This window comes from Neofelis nebulosa, chromosome 2, assembly GCF_028018385.1.
Source record: "Neofelis nebulosa isolate mNeoNeb1 chromosome 2, mNeoNeb1.pri, whole genome shotgun sequence".
In the NCBI taxonomy this organism is placed as follows: domain Eukaryota; kingdom Metazoa; phylum Chordata; class Mammalia; order Carnivora; family Felidae; genus Neofelis; species Neofelis nebulosa.
The window spans coordinates 164,307,019-164,326,934 of NC_080783.1; the positions used below are offsets into that span (position 1 = coordinate 164,307,019).

The 19,916-nt window shown below is 36.6% G+C and overlaps 1 protein-coding gene across 10 annotated transcripts in view; it reads right to left on the reverse strand.

The window, feature by feature from the left end:
* LRRC7 (leucine rich repeat containing 7) overlaps window positions 1-19,916 on the reverse strand; it is a 560,700-nt gene that overhangs the window by 198,508 nt on the left and 342,276 nt on the right. For all 10 annotated transcript variants that reach the window (XR_009258064.1, XR_009258063.1, XM_058717001.1 and 7 more), the window contains one exon: window positions 9,597-9,660. Coding sequence is in view for 8 of the 10 variants with exons in the window: in XM_058717001.1 (XP_058572984.1) it covers window positions 9,597-9,660 (64 nt within the window). In the remaining 2 variants the exon portion in view is untranslated. The remainder of the gene's footprint in view (window positions 1-9,596; window positions 9,661-19,916) is intronic.

The window sequence follows — 19,916 nt, forward strand, 5'->3', positions numbered from 1 at the left end:
ATGAGAATACCTTGGGCAAACTAGGGAGGTGAAACCATTGGCAGCTATGCTTTTAGTAGAATGAGTTTAATTTAATTCTAATCAATTTATTTATTTTTTATTTTTTATTTTATTTATTTATTTTTTAATATATGAAATTTATTGTCAAATTGGTTTCCATACAACACCCAGTGCTCATCCCAAAAGGTGCCCTCCTCAATACCCATCACCCACCCTGCCCTCCTTCCCACCCCCCATCAACCCTCAGTTTGTTCTCAGTTTTTAACAGTCTCCTATGCTTTGGCTCTCTCCCACTCTAACCTCTTTTTTTTTTTTTTTTTTTTCCTTCCCCTCCCCCATGGGTTTCTGTTAAGTTTCTCAGGATCCAAATAAGAGTGAAACCATATGGTATCTGTCTTTCTCTGTATGGCTTATTTCACTTAGCATCACACTCTCCAGTTCCATCCACGTTGCTACAAAAGGCCATATTTCATTCTTTCTCATTGCCACGTAGCATTCCATTGTGTATATAAACCACAATTTCTTTATCCATTCATCAGTTGATGGACATTTAGGCTCTTTCCATAATTTGGCTATTGTTGAGAGTGCTGCTATAAACATTGGGGTACAAGTGCCCCTATGCATCAGTACTCCTGTATCCCTTGGATAAATTCCTAGCAGTGCTATTGCTGGGTCATAGGGTAGGTCTATTTTTAATTTTCTGAGGAACCTCCACACTGCTTTCCAGAGCGGCTGCACCAATTTGCATTCCCACCAACAGTGCAAGAAGGTTCCCGTTTTTCCACATCCTCTCTAGCATCTATAGTCTCCTGATTTGTTCATTTTGGCCACTCTGACTGGCGTGAGGTGATATCTGAGTGTGGTTTTGATTTGTATTTCCCTGATGAGGAGCGACGTTGAACATCTTTTCATGTGCCTGTTGGCCATCCGGATGTCTTCTTTAGAGAAGTGTCTATTCATGTTTTCTGCCCATTTCTTCACTGGGTTATTTGTTTTTCGGGTGTGGAGTGTGGTGAGCTCTTTATAGATTTTGGATACTAGCCCTTTGTCCGATATGTCATTTGCAAATATCTTTTCCCATTCCGTTGGTTGCCTTTTAGTTTTGTTGGTTGTTTCCTTTGCCGTGCAGAAGCTTTTTATCTTCATAAGGTCCCAGTAATTCAATTTAAATTACAAGTTAAAACATTAGCTAAAGTACTCAATTGTTTCAAATTTCTATGAAAAAACACTTGTGTAATTTATATAGCCCAAATAAATATTCTATTGTAGGAGCCAAGTGTAGGTAATACAAAAGGTACTACTTTGGCATACTGATTATTTTGAACTAAAAATTACTTAAGTGTAAGAACACTCTGACTCCTTTTCGTCTCTGGAAACGGGAAATAAATCAATCTTGTGAAAGGTACTCTCCCTGTACCAGCAGCTAAAGGGACATTCCTACCATCATAGGGAATTCGGAGCATAGAAAGTTATATAAACAAAGCTTATAGTTTTAGTAATTGACTAACTATTCCAGCCCAGTCCAAATTCTGTTTAGAATTCCTTACTAATTGAAACCCCCCGACATGAAGTTTTTTTGTCCCACCAACTTCACACAGATTTATTGTGTTTTTGTCTAAAAAGTATAAAAACTGCCTGTCTTGGTCATTTCTTTGAGTCTCAATTTCATTTTGGGGACTTCGTACACACACATTAAACTTTTTCTTCCCCCTCCTGTTAATTTGTCTCATGTAAAATTAATTCTTAGATCAGCTGGAAGAATCTTGAAGTGTAAAGTAAAATCTTTCCACTCCAGCACTATACAACTATTGGCATTTCTTCTCAGTGTCTCCATTTTTTATTTATCTATTTGACATTTTTATTTGACCCTACGAATAAAGTGAAAAAAATCAACAAAACTATTTCAGTTTGAATACTGAGATTAGACATTCTTGCTTATTGTGATCTGTAGACTTACTAAGCATTTAAAATGGTGATTTGTGGAATGCAGAATATTTTTTAAGCTTTTCGGAAAAGAAGTTTTATGGAATATCAATCCTCTAATGTAGTTCACGGATGGCTGAATTTATGAAATGTTCTTATAAAGACTGCTTAACATACTGTCTTAAATATTAGATAGTTAAATTGATAGTACTCATTTCCTGATGAATTCTCTGGACTTTAAAATACAACCCGTCTTTACACTGTCTTTCAAAAATTAAAAGTTTTTGTTCATCATATGAAATATATACTTTTTACTGTTTAAATATTTTTGTTGCTGTAATTTAGGTGTTTGTTTTTAAAGTTTTTTAAGAAAAATATTTATTTATTCTTGAGAGAGAGAGACAGAGCATGAGTGGGAGAGGGGTAGAGCGAGAGAGGGACACAGAATCTGAAGCAGGCTCCAGGGTCTGAGTTACCACAGAGCCTGACGTGGGGCTCAAACTCAAGAGCCATGAGATCATGACCTGAGTCGAAGTTGGATGTTTAACTGATTGAGCCACCCAGGCACCCCAGGTGTTTGTTTTTTTAAATTCATGTTTTGTTCTTTAATATAGAATGAGTGGCCCATTATTTAGAGATGTCTCTGTCAGTAGCTGGTATATCAAATAGTTCAAAGAATTGAAAGTACTCTTAAAATGATATCACTGTCATGTCTCAAATTCTGGAGAATTAACACCGGATAATTTTAGGTAGAGAGGCAGAAAGATTTTCTTTAAGGAGATGAAATAAACATTTTTAAAATTACCCCTTATCTGATTGCTTTTTCAAAGAAGACCTTACAAAATAATTATTAAAATAACATTTGAAAATCACTTATGATATCATATTCATATCATATTTAGTCCAAAGTCCAGAAGGATATATGGAACACATAGACAAAAGGAAATATCTGAGGAGATAAGGTCTGATAATTTTCCAAAATTGATGAGAAACACAAACCCACAGATAGAGAAAGTACACAAGAATAATGTATACAAATCAAATGCATAAGCATTGATTTTTAAAAATCCCAGAAAGGATTAAATTAAATACATTCTATATAGAAGGTCAGGATCATCAACATATTAGGATTATGTTGGATTTATTTCAGGAATGCAAAGGTAGTTTTACATTAGAAATCCTCTACATAAACAAAATTAAAAGGTAACCTATTAAACGGAAGAAGATATTTGCAAAGGACATATCTGATAAAGGGTTAGTATTCAAAGTATAGGAAGAAATGATACAAATGAACATACAAAAAACAAATAATCCAATTAAAATCCACTAAAATGTGAAAAATCTTTTTTGAAGAAAATCATAAAACTTCACTGAAAGATATTAAAATGGACAAATAAGTGGAGATATGTCACACATAAGGAGAGTCAATAACAGAAAAATATAAATTCACCATAAACCAATGAAAATTAATTTATAGAATCAATGCATTTCTAAACAAATTCCAATGATATTTTTCCATTTTAAGCAACTTGATAGACGAATTCTAAAATTTATATACAAACTAAATGTCCAGATGCCTAAGTTGTAGAGACTTATCCTATCAGATATTAAAAACTTATTATTTGTGCTAATTAAGACTGTGTGGTTTGGTACCCAGAAAATAAACTAACCAATGAAGAAGGTAACCTATGAATTTATGGATACCATAGTTTGTTAAGAAGTTGCACTCATTCAGAGGAGAAGGAAGGACTGCTTAATAAATGTTGTTTGGAAAACTATCTGTTCAGAAAAAGAATAACATATGCAATGTAAAATAATTAAGCCTAGATGGAAATACACCTGACTATAAGTAATGAAATTTTCAAACTCTTAGAATAAAAGATGTGTTTGACTTTGGGGAGGCAAGTTGTTCTTCTTCCCCTTCTTCTTCTACTTCTAGAAAAAGAAGACACACTTTAGAGAGACACTGAATGAGAATGCATGAGGAGTGAGGAGGAAAGAAATAATCTTAAGAAAACTCCACACTCAGTGCAGAGCCCAATGTGGCTCAATCCCATGACCCTGGGATCATGACCTCAGTCAAATCAAAAGAGTCAGATGCTCAACCGACTGAGCCACACAGGCACCTCAGGAAAGGCAAGGACTCCTTAAGCAAGACACAAAATATGCTAGGCATAAAAAAAGTATGCATTTGATTACATTACAATTAAGAACTTCAGGCCATCAAAAGATACCAAGAAGCAAGTAAAAAGAAAACTGCAGAGATTGGGAGAATGTATCTGTGCTACATATAACCAACGAAAGGTTAGTATCTAGAATGTATAAAAGTTCCCTGTAAGTCTACAAGAAAAAGGCATCCAATAGAAAAATGGGCAGAAATACATGAACAGGCATCTCACAGAAGAGGAAACCCTATCAGCCACCAACATATGGAAAAAAAGCACCAATCTCGTGAAAGCTGAGGGATATTCAGATTCAGATAGTAATGAGATGACCCTGTCAGCCATTATAGAGGCAAAAAAAGTCTGATGATATCAAGTGCAGGTGAAGAGGTGGAAATGGGGGGTCTTATACAGTGCAGGTAAATGAGTACAACTATTTTGAAACAAAAAAAGAAAAGCATTATTTTTCAAGTTGAATATGTACACAATTAATGACTAGGAAATTCTGCTTCTAAATATATGCTTTAGAAAAATTCTTGCACACATGCACTTATAGGAATATTCATAGCAGCAATGTAAAGAAAACTGGACAGAAATGACTATGAAGAAATAAGTATATAAGTTGTAATATAGTCATATTTTAGAAAGTCTGAGAACAAGCAAAATGAAATAATATAACGTTTAGACATATATATAAATTTAGGGAATGCTAAAATTCAGGATTGTAGTTATTTCTGGGAATGAGGCAGAATTAGGTAAGAGCAAATAGGTAGCTATACAGGACTGGTGATATTCTATTTCATAACAATATGGTGGTGGGTACACAGGGATGCATTATATTATGTTTTGTAACTTAAACATATATTACGTATATTGTTTTATATGCATCAAATATGATATTGTAAAATTTCAAGCCTCCCTGACTTTGTTATTTTCTCTTAAGTTTAAATGTCAATTCACTACTTATATTTTGGCTATTATTTGACAGCCTTCCTAATTTAGTTGCAGAGAAAACTTCTAACTTATAATGTCTGTAAAGAATTTATTTGAATTTGATAATCATACAGTAATATAAAATAGAAGGCAAACTGTAATTCCAATTTGGTAAACAGAAACATCTCTATAAAAGCACACATAACCAGTATTATTATGTCACAGTTACAGTGAAATTTCAAATCTCACTTCTCTGACCTCCCTCCACTTGAAGAGCAAGAGATCAAGAAATCAGGCCTTTCCTGGGATCCTCCTCCCCAGTTACTAGGAGTTCCTTTTGTGGCAGGAAGGTGAGTGGAGACAAAGGAACCTTCCACATAACAGGAGATGCTCTTCCAATGACCTCTGTAATCCACGTTTTCCTTTTCTGCTGCACACTGTCACTCATGCTGCAGTAGGCAGGTTGTTGCCTGTGCCACAGTCTGCTTCCATTACGCTGTTGTACTCTGAACCACGTACAGAGACCACTTAACAGTTTACTGTCTATCTCCTCTGGGCTCACCTCTTTTCTCTTTCTGGTTTGCAAAGAAGCATTCTTATTTTGTTTCTTAGAGCTGACTCTTGATGCAAGTTCCCATGGCAGAGTTGTTGGGGGCTCTTACTTATTACCAGGGCCCTCCTTCAATATAGGAAGGGGAAAGCTCAGGGAGTAGGAGACTGGGAGCTAGAAGCTGGGGCTAGATTGGGGGATGGTCAGCCATAGCCTCACCCTGATTCTGGATCCACTGATCCCATCTTCCTCCAGGTTCTGCTGTTCAATCTGCTTCCTTTTCCAGTATTCTTCTCACTTATGATGATTTGACTTTGGGGGCTCTGTTATTTCCACTACTAGTTCAGGATGAACAGGACTCTTATTTCATCAGATAGATCTATATATACCTGAAATATGGCTTCTGGGCCCCATTGCAGTTAATGAACCTCTTTTAGTGTCCCTGACTATTCTATGACTATGGGAAGTTCCTGATTGCTCTGTGGAAGTTAGAAGGCTGTTCTACCCAGAGTATATAGAGGAGCTTTAAGAATTGATGGTATCCAACACATCAACCTAATAGTGTCTCATTTCTGACCTGGCCCCAATAATACTCATCTGACCTCATTAAAAAAGAAAATGATGGTGGTGGGGGGAGAATATACCAAAACCACTAATCATGGTTTTATAAGGGGTTGAGATTATGGATGACTTTTGCTATCATTCTTACAATCCTCTTAACTTTCTGAATTTTAAAAAATGGAGGGGTTCCTGGGTGGCTAAGTCAGTTAAGTGTCTGACTCTTGATTTTGGTTCAGGTCATGATCTCATGGTTAATGGGATGGAGTCCCAAGTTGGGGTCTGTGCTGACAGAGCCAAGGCTGCTTGGAATTCTCTCTCTCCTCTCTCTCTCTCTCTCTCTCTCTGCTTCTCCCACTGTGTGCATTCTCTCTCTCAAAATGAATAAATATTAAAAAATTTAATGGAAATATATTAATTTTATATTGACAAAAATAAGGCATGAAAGAGACAACAACAACAAAACCTCTGAGAATCTATTATGTTCCTGGAACTTTGCCCAGTATTTCCTGGTGGCCACTGCTGTTAGAAACATAAAATAATTCCTTCTGTTTAGGATTTTTGAAGTAGATATTTCTACTTCAAACCTCATTAGCATATTTACATTGAGTCTCAAACAAGCAAGCTTCTGTTCTTTTTATTAGACTTTCACATTGTAAGTTTTTTTTTTGTTTGTTTGTTTGTTTTACTTATTATCATCTTCTCTCCATATCTGTCTCTTTACCATGCCACACAAATGAATTCTCGAACAGTAATCTCCTACATGACAATGCCTAGCTACAGAATGGAATTTATCCCCTTGCCTGCACATGACATTGCACCTAGAGGCCTCTTATCAAAGCAAATTCTCTTATTTGCTCATTAAAAGTTGTTACATTCAGAGAAATAACAGCTAGTCCCACACATCTGACTAATAAAAGTCAGACATTTGATTAAAAGTTAATGACATAAGAGATGTGAAGTTCCATAATTACACTCCCATCTCTTCCTCCCTCTGCCAAGTAACTGAGTATTATCAATAAATAAAGGGTCTTAAAACAAATGCAAAAGAAATTTTTTTAGAGAGATTTGTTTTGTGACTAACACGGAAGATTGGGAGTTCAAAATAAAAAAAAATGTTTCTGCTCAAGTGATGATTTCTTAGATACCATGAAGCATAAGTTACAATATGTTTCTAAGTGTACTTTTACTATGTCTACTTTCAAAAAAGTAAACCTATCTTATTCATGTTTGTTGGTCCAAATATTTATAGTAACACATTGATTCCTAAACTATCCATGTGAAAGGCTTGCAAAATGATACACTTGACAGAATCAAAATTCATAGAAACATATATTGAATGCTTATTATAGATTCTCCTGCATAGAACTTTTCCCAAAAGCCTGTGAAATGGATGCCTTTGATGCCCTTATTTTATTGAAGAGGACACCAAGGATAGAGAGTGAGCTATATAGACTCAAAGGTACCCAACTAGCCAGTGATGGAAATGAGAGTGAAACTTCAGTTGTCTGAATCCATGGTTCATATTCTTTCAACTAGTAGGCCATGCTACATCTCTTCATGGAAGCATGGGCAGATTGTAACTTCTTAACAACTGATTTTTAAACTCCCAGTATAAAATAGTTTTGTCACTGCTATTCACCACCCTTACCAATCTCTCTTCCTACATTATTAGTAAGTATCTACTTTAGAAAAGCCTGGGGTACATTAGATTATGTACTGGGTCATTTTGCTCTAATATTTGTGTTGAGGTCACTTTGCAAGCTGTCCTATCACAAAGTTGAGGGTATCCCAAACAAAGCAAACTTGGTGGTGCAATGTAGCAGGCAGAAGGAGGCTCTGAAGTTTACTTTTTACAGAGGCTCTCTCAGTTTGCACATGAAGTGGACTCTCAGAGCCTGTACGCTCTTAATACTAGTATTAAAGCTGGTGAGGTATCTTCACAAAAGAAATAGGGGATGGACGGCCAAGCCTAATACTGGAGGGAAGACAGGGCAGAGACTAATATATCTACAGCCAATGAGAGCTGAGTGGTAGCAATGCAAACAAGGGAGAAATGGCCAGTGCTCAAAAGGAGTATTGCCTGAGCCTAAAAAATTGACTATGGCTTCAGAACTCTAGCTTTAACACAAGGGGCAGGGTCATCAGCCCCGAGGCCAGCATGTCTGGCAGGACACTTCTGAAAAACAGCCTGAGACCAGAGAGTCCCTTTCCCTCAGGTCAGAAAGACATGTAGCCTTTGCACATACCCAAGATCCATGTTATGAAGAGAAGCTGGGGAAGGTGAGAGGACACACAACAGAAAGAATTTTTATGCGAGGAAGATGACCACAGCCCAAAGGAATCTTGTAACTTCTTAAATCAGATGAAACTTTTAATTGCAGAAGAATGAAAGTCAGCTTTTACCCTCAGTGAACAGCTGATAGAGGCTGGGATAATGGCCAGATTAGTTATGGTCAAAGCTAAACAAGCTAATTTCTTTGCACATTCAAGATGCAGTGCAAATCACACCCTGTAAACTGGCATTTACTGAGAATCCCTTTTTCCCATGCATTATCTCATTTAATTTTCACATAAGCCCTGCAAGGGAGGAGCCATTTTAATTTCCATTTTGTAGAAAATGAAAAAGAGTCTTAGAGAGGTGAAGTGATTTGCACAAGGTCACATTGCTAGCAACACAGCTGGGAGAGAATAGTTGATTACTTAATTACATGTTTTAATTTAAAAATAGTTAAAATACATTTCAGATGAATTGCATTTTTGAAACTTGAAGATGTTCAAGTGGAGACTTCTGAATTAAAAAGAGTCTGCTTATAAAGGAGTATGTGCTTTCTAATTTGCATTTGAGATTCTGGTCTTCAGGCAAATTTTAAAGAAAACTTAAGTCCTGAAAGGAGAAGTCAGAATTTCTTTCAGTTTTGGTGGCAGTGAGATTGTGATAGTATTCATTAGAAAGACGCTCTCAGTACAATTAGAAATAGAAGGATTTTAACCACTCCTCTCCACTAAGCATCCCTAAAGGAAGAAGTCTTCAAGGTATGAGCTTTGAGTTAATCAAGTCTTGCTTTAATTCTTGTTCAATTACATAAAAGCTGTGCAAGCTGGTGACCACTTTGAGCTCATTTCCATAAAGTTAACATGGCAACATAACAAATAAGGGTTAAGTGAGATAACATAAGTGACACGCTGAACTTGGTGCCTGCTACATAACTGGTGCTCGAAATTGTCAATTTGCATCTGTTTACCTATTCCTCTCTCTCTCTCTTTTTAGCGCATCTAATATTATCCGGTAGTCTGTGGTGTTCTATACAGTCAAACAATCACTTTATTTCCTGGATTCCATTTTGTTGTTATATTTAGCAAATGCAAATGTGCAGTTGGATAATTTAATACCTTCAGTTACAGAGACAGAGCAAAATAAATAATCTCCTGGGGTGCATTTATCAAGTTGAGAAAATGCATTCGCTTACCAGCTCACTGAATTCATTATTGCCTAGGTCAAGTCTTTCCAACTGGGCCAGTTTGTGCATTGACCTATAACAGATAGAGAAAAATACTATTGTGAGACAGTCTGTGACACATTGCTCCAAAAGACATTCTACCCACCCTCTGTCAGATTTACCTGGTTTTATAGTGCACAGAAATTGGGGTATTTTATAGAGAGAAGCAAACTGTAAATATAAAACAATGTATGCAAACTGTCACCTGCTTATCATATTTCCAAATGCCCATTATTGTTGGGAATACAGAGCTGGCTGTTTAACATAAATCTGGGAAGCTTGTTTAATGTCTAGACTAGCACGTCCACAACAAATATATTTTTAAGAATCACCACAGGTTTAGGAACCAATGAGTAAACACGATTCTGAGCAAAGCATTCTAATACCCCACAAAATGGCCACAATTTCATCATCAGTATTCATTATCGACTTTGCTAAGTGAATTTCTGTTACAGACTGTTGTATTCATTGTCTCCTGAAGATATTGTCTGGGATTCTGGCACCACCCTATGAAACGGCAATGGTAAAACCTTGGGTAGAGTAGGTGCCAAAGGTCAGAAGTATCCTAGCCCATGACACATGCAGTCAGCATTTCTTAAGCCATTCTCAAGTACAGTATACGGTATAAGAAAAGATCACATTTTTCTGAGTTCCAAGTTTTTATCTTCCCACTAACCAGAATGCTGTCCTTAAATCATGACTATACAGAAATTCTAGACGCTTCATTGGCTTAAATCTCAGAAATTTTAGTTCCTTTATCTTTAAAATGGCTACAGTAATTATCTCATAGCATTTTTTGAACATTAAAATACTACTGTAATCCAGACACTGTCAGGAACTCAGAAATGCAAAAATGCATGTACCCGTTTTCATTCAGCAGGTGTTATTGAAAGATGATGCACCAGACAATCTTCTTGGGTCTGGAGTACAATAGTGAATAAAAGGGACAAAAACTCTTGTCCAAAGGCACTTTACATTGTAGTGGGGGGAGAATTACAATAAGTAAAATGATTAAGTAAAATATAATAATATATTAGAAGGTTATAAGTGCTATGTAGAAAACTTCAGCAGAGGAGGTAGTACGAAGAATAGACATAGGGGGATTGCAATTTTTAATAGGGAGATCCAGATAAGGTCTTACCAGAAAATGAAATTTGAACGACGCTTAAAGGAAATGAAGGAGCATGCTAGTGCATGGACCCTAAAGCAGGGACATGTTGCTTGCTTGAAGACATCCTAAGAGACCATGTATCTGAAGCAGAGTGAGGGAGAAAGGATGTAAAGAGATGATAATGAGAAGTTAATCTGAGGGCTTATAGCCCAATGTAAGATGTAGGCTTTGATTCTGTGTAAGATGGAGAGTCAGTAAAAGGTTTTGATCCAGAGTGTGACTGACGTGACTTATTTTAAAAGGCTATTTGTGATGGCAGGCTTGTAAACAGACTGAGAAGGACAAAGGTAGAAGCCAGGAGATCAAGTAGGAGGCTAGTGGAACAAACCAAATGAGAAGAAATGGCAGTTTTGGACCAGGGTGGTGGTAGTGAAGGCGGTGAGAAGTGGTTGGCTGCTGAACATATTTAAGATTAGAGTCAAATGTCTTGTTGCTGAAATATCTATGAGGAGCAAGAGAATGTAGAGTCAAATGTAACTACAAGTGTGTTTTGGTCTGAGCAACTACAAGGGTGAAGTTATAATTGGTGGGTAAGGAAGACAGGGTAGAACAGGGTTTTAGGTAGTTCAGAGATTTGGTTTTAAATGTTCTTAACCCCACCAACTCACCCACCCACCCCTTCAAAAAAGGTAAATATTTGAGGTGATGGATGTGTTAATTAACCAGATAGGGAGGACTCCCTTCATAATGCACATCAAATAATCACTATATACTCTGAATGTCTTACATTTTATTTGTCTATTATACCACAATAAAGTTGAAGGGAAAAAAAAAGATGTCAAATTTGAAATTTCTATTGTAAAGCCAACTAGAGATGTAAAACAGGCAGTTATATACACAAGCCTAGAGTTTAGAGAAGTCCAGGAAAGAGAGATAATTTAAGCACGGTTAGCAAAGAGACAGCATCAGATCTTGAGAACATGAGATCATTAAGGGACTGAGTGGAGATGAGAAGAGAATAAGTCTAAGATGACATGAGGAAGAACCAACAAAACAGCCTGAGAAGTGACAAGGACAATAGGAAAAAAAAAGTATAAAGACGTGCAAGTCAAGTAAAGAAAGTGTTTCAAGGTGATGGAAATGACAAATTGTGGCAAAAACTGCTGCTAGGTCTGAGAACTGATCACTTGATTTAACAACGTGAAGATTAGTGGTCACTCTGGGAAGATTAGTTTTATGTTTTAAGCCTTTGCTAATGCTCTTCCCCCCCCCCCATTCAATATGTCATACCTATACACGTCTAAATATTACTTATTGAATAACATAAATATATTGATTTCCTATTATCTCTCAAGTTTTAGGGTTATCAATATGAAAGCTATGTTCATATTGCCAAGTAGTTCATAATCTTGAGATGTATAGCTAAGACAGTGGACAATGTTTACCAGTGAAGTAAATGTCATAGAAAATATATGTGTAAGTTTCTAAAGAGCACAGGGAGAAGTACTCTCTCAGTGTTGGGAGTAAAAGGCCTGACTGACATTTCATTCTGGAGCATTGATCAGACTATAGAGTCAGAGGATATGGTCTTTTTTGGAAGAAATGTCAAAGGGGTGGGTTGAAAGAGATCATGGCCCATTTCAAGGAATGGCAGGTTCATAAAAATAATAAGAAATAATAAGAAATGAGAAAATTGGTACAAAACAAGAAATAATACGTAAGCAAGGGCCGTATTATAAGCTCATCCATATCAAATCAGGGAGTTTGAGTTTTAGCCTAAAGGAGATGGAAGCCTTTAGGATTTAGATCAGATTTGTATTTTAGAAAGCTCACTTTGGCAGCTTGGAACAGTGAGAGAATTGGGGAGAGGATATGCTAGTAAAGAGGCCCATAAGACTGCTCTAAAATGCAGGTACGATGTAACGGGGTCAGAAATAAGACAAAGGCAGTATGGATAATAGAGTGGGCAATGAGAGATGCTCTGGTGAAGAAATGACTTGGTGATGATGATGACTGATTGGGTGTGGGAGGTAAAGGAGAGGAAGGAATTTAAAATAGTTTCTGGATTGAATACCAGTGTGGGAATATTAGAATGGAATTAGAGAAAAGTATTACGTGTGTGTATGCATGTGTGTGTGAGAGAGAGGAAGGAGGGGAGAGAGAGAGAGAGACAGGGAGAGAGACTGGAGCTCAGGTAAAAGGTCTTGACTGGAAATAAAAATTTGAAAAATAAATAAGTGATGTTTTTTGTCTATTCCACCTGAAAATTATCCCCCTTTTTAAACTCACATACCATTTGCTTTCTTTTTTATTTTTTTAATGTTTATTTATTTTTTGAGAGAGAGAGACAGAGAATGTGGAAGGGAACAGAGAGAGGGAAACACAGAACCCGAAGCAGGCTCCAGGCTCTTCAGCACAGACCCCGATACGGGGCTCGAACTCACGAACTGTGAGATCACCACCTGAGCTGAAGTCAGACGCTTAACCGACTAAGCCACCCAGACACCCCCCACTTGCTTTCTTGAATTGTCCGTTTCTCACAAGCATATGCCTCCTTTTTCCCCTTAGATCTTAAAATATGTTTCAAGATGTCCAGAGGGGTCTGTGCGGGACCTCCATCAGTCCAAAGAAAGTTGTGAAACTGTGGCCAGCATTGTAAGAACATCTGCCTCCCCTCTTGCCAAATCTATACCACTGAATAGGTGTTTCTAGGAAAGGGGATGGTAGTGGCTGGACCCCATGAAAAAAGAGTTAGATTTTCTTCTGAGCCTGGGAATATTGAGGAATGGTGAATTCTGGCAAATCTTGTTGCTCCACCAAAAGCCCAATAAGTAAATGATGAGCACCAAAGCCTTGAGAGCCAAGGTGAAGGGCCAAGTGGCCAGATGTGGCAAATGAATGAGAAATAATCACATGAGTAGCAGAGCCACATGTATTTGACTTCAGCATGGTGTAGCCTTGGGCAACAAATATTTTAGTGAAAACTACCATGAGCCTAAGACCAAAGGCCTTTGCACAATTTTCTGGATTCTGTGAACTCCATAGTTCTCACTGATCCCCAAGGAAATCATCACATAACCCTGAGAATAAGTATTTTTCCCAGGCTTAGTGGTGGAGAACCAAGACAAAATTAATTGTATTAAATGAAGAAATGGGGAGGTCTTTATACCCGAGTGTCCTAAGGCAAGTTTTATTAATTCTAGGATGTATCTTTTTTCTAGGCTAAATATTACTGACTTTTTTTTTTAAGTTTTAAAAATTAATTTATTTATTTTGAGAGAGAGAGAGAGAGAGAGAGAGAGAACACACATGCTTGGAGGGGCAGAGAGTGAGGGAGAGAGAGATTCCCAAGCAGGGTCTGCACTGTCAGCACAAAGCCCAACGTGGGGCTCTAGCTCAAGAACCATGAAATCATGACCTGAGTTGAAATCAAGAGTCAGACACTTAACTGATGAGCCACCCAGGTGCCCCTGAATATTAGTGACACTTTAAATCAATCCTTGTATGTTAGGATTTCCAGGCCCCCAAATACTCTGATTATCAATGTTTCTCTTCCAAAGCAGGGCCAGGTCCATATCTGGCAACTCTGCTTTTGTAAGTAAAGCTTTATTGGAGCACAGCCATGCCCATTTGTTAACATATTATCTATGGCTATTTTTCACCCCAACAGTGGAATTGAGTAGGTGTGACAGAGATCATATGGACCACAGAACCCAAAACATTTCTTATCTTTGAGGGCCAGGTGATACTCAGAAATGAACACTATTCTCTAGATGTGGGCTGACCAAGAAAATGTATAAAGAAACTATTATCTCTTATGTGTATTCAGTGTAGTTTAAGTTTGATTGCTTTCGTGAGGGGATAGCTAGCCTCTATGTCATCTCTAAGCATTTTTCTCTTCCCATCCTAGTCTTGGGCTACTGCTTCTGAAACCCCTGGTTCATAAATTCATACCTAGAAATCATATTTTAAATATATAACATAGCTTCCTACCATTCCTTTGCCATTCTTCTGAATGGGCAATATTTTTTCTTTTGCTTGTTCTGGAACAATAAAAAAAAAGGTTTTCCCATGAGGTTTTCTGAATGTTTCCTGAAGCTTATTTAAGTTCTGATACTTTAAAAATAGCATTTATTTTGTCTTAATTTTATCCATTTTATTTTTATGATCGTCCTTTCCATTAAAGTTTAATTACTGTCACCAAAGTTTCCTTCTGTCATTACATTCTTCTGTTTTCAAGTTGTCTTTCTAATATGATTTCTTACATTTTATAACTTTAAAATTATTACATTCTTATTTGTGTTTTTTGAAGATGTCATTTAATATTATTTCTTACATTTTTACACCTTTAAAATTAACTGCCTTTACCCACAAGATTTTGGACGGTTCATAACACAGCCCACTGCTTTTCTTGTTCAGGTGCTAGTTGTTAAACTATAATCGTTCTGTCAATTGTCCACAAAATGTTCCTTTTAGCTGAATGTATGTAATAGGTTTTAAATTTCATCAGGATAGAAACAAGTAAGACTTTATGAGAAAAATAAAATAGAATCCATGGTATTTTGTGTTAGTAGTGTTCTTCGTGAGTACTCATTCATTCACTTAGTTTGCACTTTTTATGGCAGGCACCATGTGGGCATTGGAGTTACCAAGATTCCTGTGGAGTTACAAAGATTTCTGGGATTCAGGGTTTCTCAACTTGGCACTAATGACATTTTGGACAAATAAATTCTTTGATAGGAGCCTACTGTGGCATTGTTGAATGTTTAGCACATCTTACACAGTCTTTACTCGGAAAGACTTATTTTCTAAATGGGAATGACCTTTAAAAGAGTAATTACTTCCCAGGGTGGTAAGTGCCAAGGTAAACATATGTATACATTGCCATTGGAATTCAGAAGAAGGAACATCTAACAGTTTAGTAATTAGGGAAAACTTTAAGAAGAGGTGACATTTCAGTTGGGTTTTGGAGAACCTTGCAATATTTACATATATGAAAAGAAGCAATGAAAATACAGAAAGAGTACATCTAAAGCTGAGGTTCTTCTGAGATTGTAGCTTAAGTCCAAAATTTTAACATGTGTCTGTGAAAGATGTGAAAGATTTTGGTCCCAAGTGAAGAAACTAAAAATCCCCATTGTAGTTTGTTGCAGGAAACCCTATTGTCCTACAATATAGCTGGGATACAGCTATCTTGTACACTGTGGGATGTTTAGCCGCATAACAGAAGCACTCTCTGCAGTCTTCATAACCAAAATATCTCCACACGTTGTCAATTATCCCCTGGTTGGGGATGCAAAGTGGGGATGGGGAGTGGAAATTATCTCTAGGTGAGATATACCTTGATAGAGGAATACTTCAGACCTTTATCTCCTCTCTTTACTGATTAGTAGGAGGGTGAGCATTTTATCTCCATTTGTTTATGTCCTTACTCCACCAGTGGGTTCCCATGTGGGCCGTCCTTATGCAGTTCATGCCAACCTGCTTGAGGGATGCACTCATTTGACCATGCTCCTTATGTATGGTAAGCATATGTGGGTTTGGGGCCTATCTCTCCATCCCCACAGGGAAATCCAACTGGTGTGATTTCCCCTTACAAATGGCTGGCCTTGAAGACATGATCACCACCATAGGTCAGGGAGCAAATATTAGGACCTGGTCACAGATTTGGGCCACATTTTCTACCAGTAATGCTGACAATTTGATCTTCATCTGCCTGAACCAAGTATCTTGCTGATTATTTAGATTCATTTGTAAGTTTGTCTAGTAATTTGATGGTGCAAGTTCCATAGTAATTGGTTGTATTAAATAATGTTTACCAACCTATGGTCATATTATATACGTAAAAATTGTATAAGTGTGTAGTATTTCTATGATTGTAACTTTTATCATTGCTGTTTCTCTTGACTGTAATATTCTTCCCCTATATCTTCCAATAGCTGGCTGCTTTTCCTCAACTCTGCTGATAACATTTTCTCCTCATATAGTCCATCTCCATTACTCAAAATAAAACTTCCTTTGCACCTTCACCTTATATGTTCTTGTGTTTCATTTTATTCTTAATTCTTAACACTTAACACTGGAAATATTTATTATTTAATTAAATATTTTATTTCATCAAATGTTTAATACTGAAAATTAAAATCATTTTCCTTTGCTTACTAATTATTTTTCCCATGCTAGACTAACACCCCATGAGAGCAAGTAAGTTGTTAGTCCTGTTCACAGTGTAAATAGGTTTTCAGTCAGTGTTGTTTAATGAAGACATTCACCCGTGCATGAATGAACGATTCTTTATCAGTGAGAAGTTTGCATCTAGAATATTTACAAAGACAAACCACTCAATTTTTATCAGGTATCTACAATTAATTAACAGTTGCCAAGGAAGCAGCTACAATTAATTAGCAGTTGCCAAGGAGATATCCTGATAGGGCTGTTTTAATGAATACTGTAATGAATATACATTAGCTCATTTATTATGAACTATGTATTATGATAAAAGCAGGTAAGTCTGAGGTTCACTAGTCTCTGTATATCTAAATCTTGTGTTAAGTTGACTTAATGATATTTCCAATAATAGGTTTTTAAAAAATTCAAATATTAAAAGAAATATTCTGTGACATATTTAAGTTAGGTTTTTGACTCTTTTGAATATCTGAAACATAACAACAAAACTATGAATGTGGAGTAGTTGAGGGCATGGACCCCAAATCTCCCCTCCAGAGCCTTATTCCTCTTACATGCTATGTCTACTTTTTGTTCCCAGTGAGATTGAGATACTATTTTTTTTTAACTAATTGTATCTCACCTTTTCCTGTGCTTTGGCCACAACATTCAGACTACATGAGTCTGAATCCCTATTCTACCACTCACTAGCTGTTTGATTTTTTTTTTAATTTTTTAAAAACCTTTATTTATTTATTGAGAGAGAGAGAGAGAGAGAGAGAGACAGAGAGAGAGGGAGTGAGAGAATCCCAAGCAGGCTCTGCCAAGTCAGTGCAGAGCCCAATGTGGGGCTTGAATTCATGAACCGTGAGATCATTACCGGAGTCGAAATCAAGAGTCAGACAGTTAACTGACTGAGCCACCCACACACCCCAGCTGTTTGATTTTGAACAAATTAAAGCACATATTTGCACCTCAATGTTCTTATTTGTAAGTGGGATGATAATAATAATCTGTACTTCATAGAGTTGTGTGATTAAAATAGTTAATTTAGGTAAAGCACATAAATAGTGCCTGATAAATGGTAAACATTCTGTAAGATTTAGCTATTAAAATAGGGGAGGTTTTAAGAGTTGGAAATAACTTCAGAGATTTTCTAGGTCAGAGTTTCCTAAAGTATTCTTAAGGATTTATAGGTATGGCATAATTTAAAAAAGATTTCAGATGGCCAGTGCATTTTGGCAAAGCTTGCTAAAAATGCTAAAGGCAGTATATCTTGAAATCTGGGACTGTGATACCTCCAAGTTTTTTTTTTTTTAATAATTCCAGGGTAATTAATATACAGTTTTATATTAGTTTCAGTTGTACAATATCAACAATTCTATACATTACTCAGTGCTTAACAGGATAAGAGCACTTTTTTTTTCAGTTTATTTATTTATTTATTTTGAGAGACAGAGAGAGAGGGAAAGAGAAAGTGAGAGAACCAGCAGGGGTGGGGCAGAGAGAGAAGGGGACAGAGGATCTGAAGCAGGCTCTGTGCTAACAGCAGCAGGCCCAGTGCAGGGCTTGAACTCACACACCTTGAGGTCATGACCTAGGCCAAAGTCAGATGCTTAACCAACTTAAGGCACCTGGGTGTCCCAGGATAAGTGTACTCTTAATCTCCTTCACCTATTTCAACCATCACCCCCCCCCCACACACACACACACACACACACACGCACACACCTTTCCTGTGGTAACAGTTTGTTCTCTATATTAAAAGTCTATTTTTTGTATTTGCCTCTTTTTTTTCTGTGTTTTGTTTCTTGAATTCCACATATGAGTGAAATCATACAGTATTTTTCTTTCTCTGACTGATTTATTTCACCAGTATCTCCAGTTTTGTTCTTCTTTTTTAAGATTGCTCTGGCTATTCAAGGTCTTTTGTGGTTCCTTACAAATTTTAAGATCATTTGTTCCAGTTCTATGAAAAATGCTATTGGTATTTTGATAGGGATTGCTTTAAATCTATAGATTACTTCGGGTATTATGGACATTTTAACAATATTGGTTCTTCCAATCCATGAGCATGGAATATCTTTCTATTTGTCTCTGTCATCTTTAATTTATTCCACTAATATTTTACAGTTTTCAGAGTACAGATCTTTCACCTCCTTGATTGTTTATTTCTAAGTATTTTATTATTTTGGTGCAATGGGATTGGTAAATGGGATTGTTTTATTAATTTCTCTTTCTGCTACTTCATTACTGGTGCATAGAAATGCAAAGATTTCTGTATATTTTGTATCCTGTGACCTTCCTGAAATCATTCATCAATTCTAGTAGTTTTTTTGGAGTTTTTAGAGTTTTCTATATATAATATCATTTCATCTGCAAATAGGTAAAGTTTTACTTCTTATTGGCAGTATTTCTCAGGTAAAATATATAAATGTTCATTTTGATTCTCTAACAGATGAAACTAAATTAGACTTTTTTCTTGTCTTTGTGACCAAGGGACATTTACTTTTTCTTTCCTATAGGACGTTTCTCAGACTAGGAGCACACTTTGGAAAACTTTTTGCAGATGAGGAAACCGAGTTCTTGTCCATGAAAACATAGGCCTAGGCATATTCGAACACTTTATTTGAATATTTAAATTCGATCAGATCACCCTCATTTGTCTGCTTGAATTTCTGACCTTTTAGGCTCTGCATCTCAGCTCTCAATACTGACTTTAGATTCTCCTTGCATTTATGACTGTTTTGGATGTAGTTCTCTGACCTTTCACATTTTCCTGAAAGACCATGCTGTTTTTTGCCATTTGACCTTATGCACCACAACCTCAGTAAAAGGAAATGCTCACTTCTTACTAGAGGGAATTGTGACTTATTCAAGGTCACACAGAAAGTTAATAACAAGGTTAAGAATGGTAGACTCATTCTTTTCCCAGCACGGGCCAGTCATCTACTTCTGGCCTGAAATGTTTGGATTGATCATTGCTTAAATGTGAATGCTTTTATGAAAAGCAT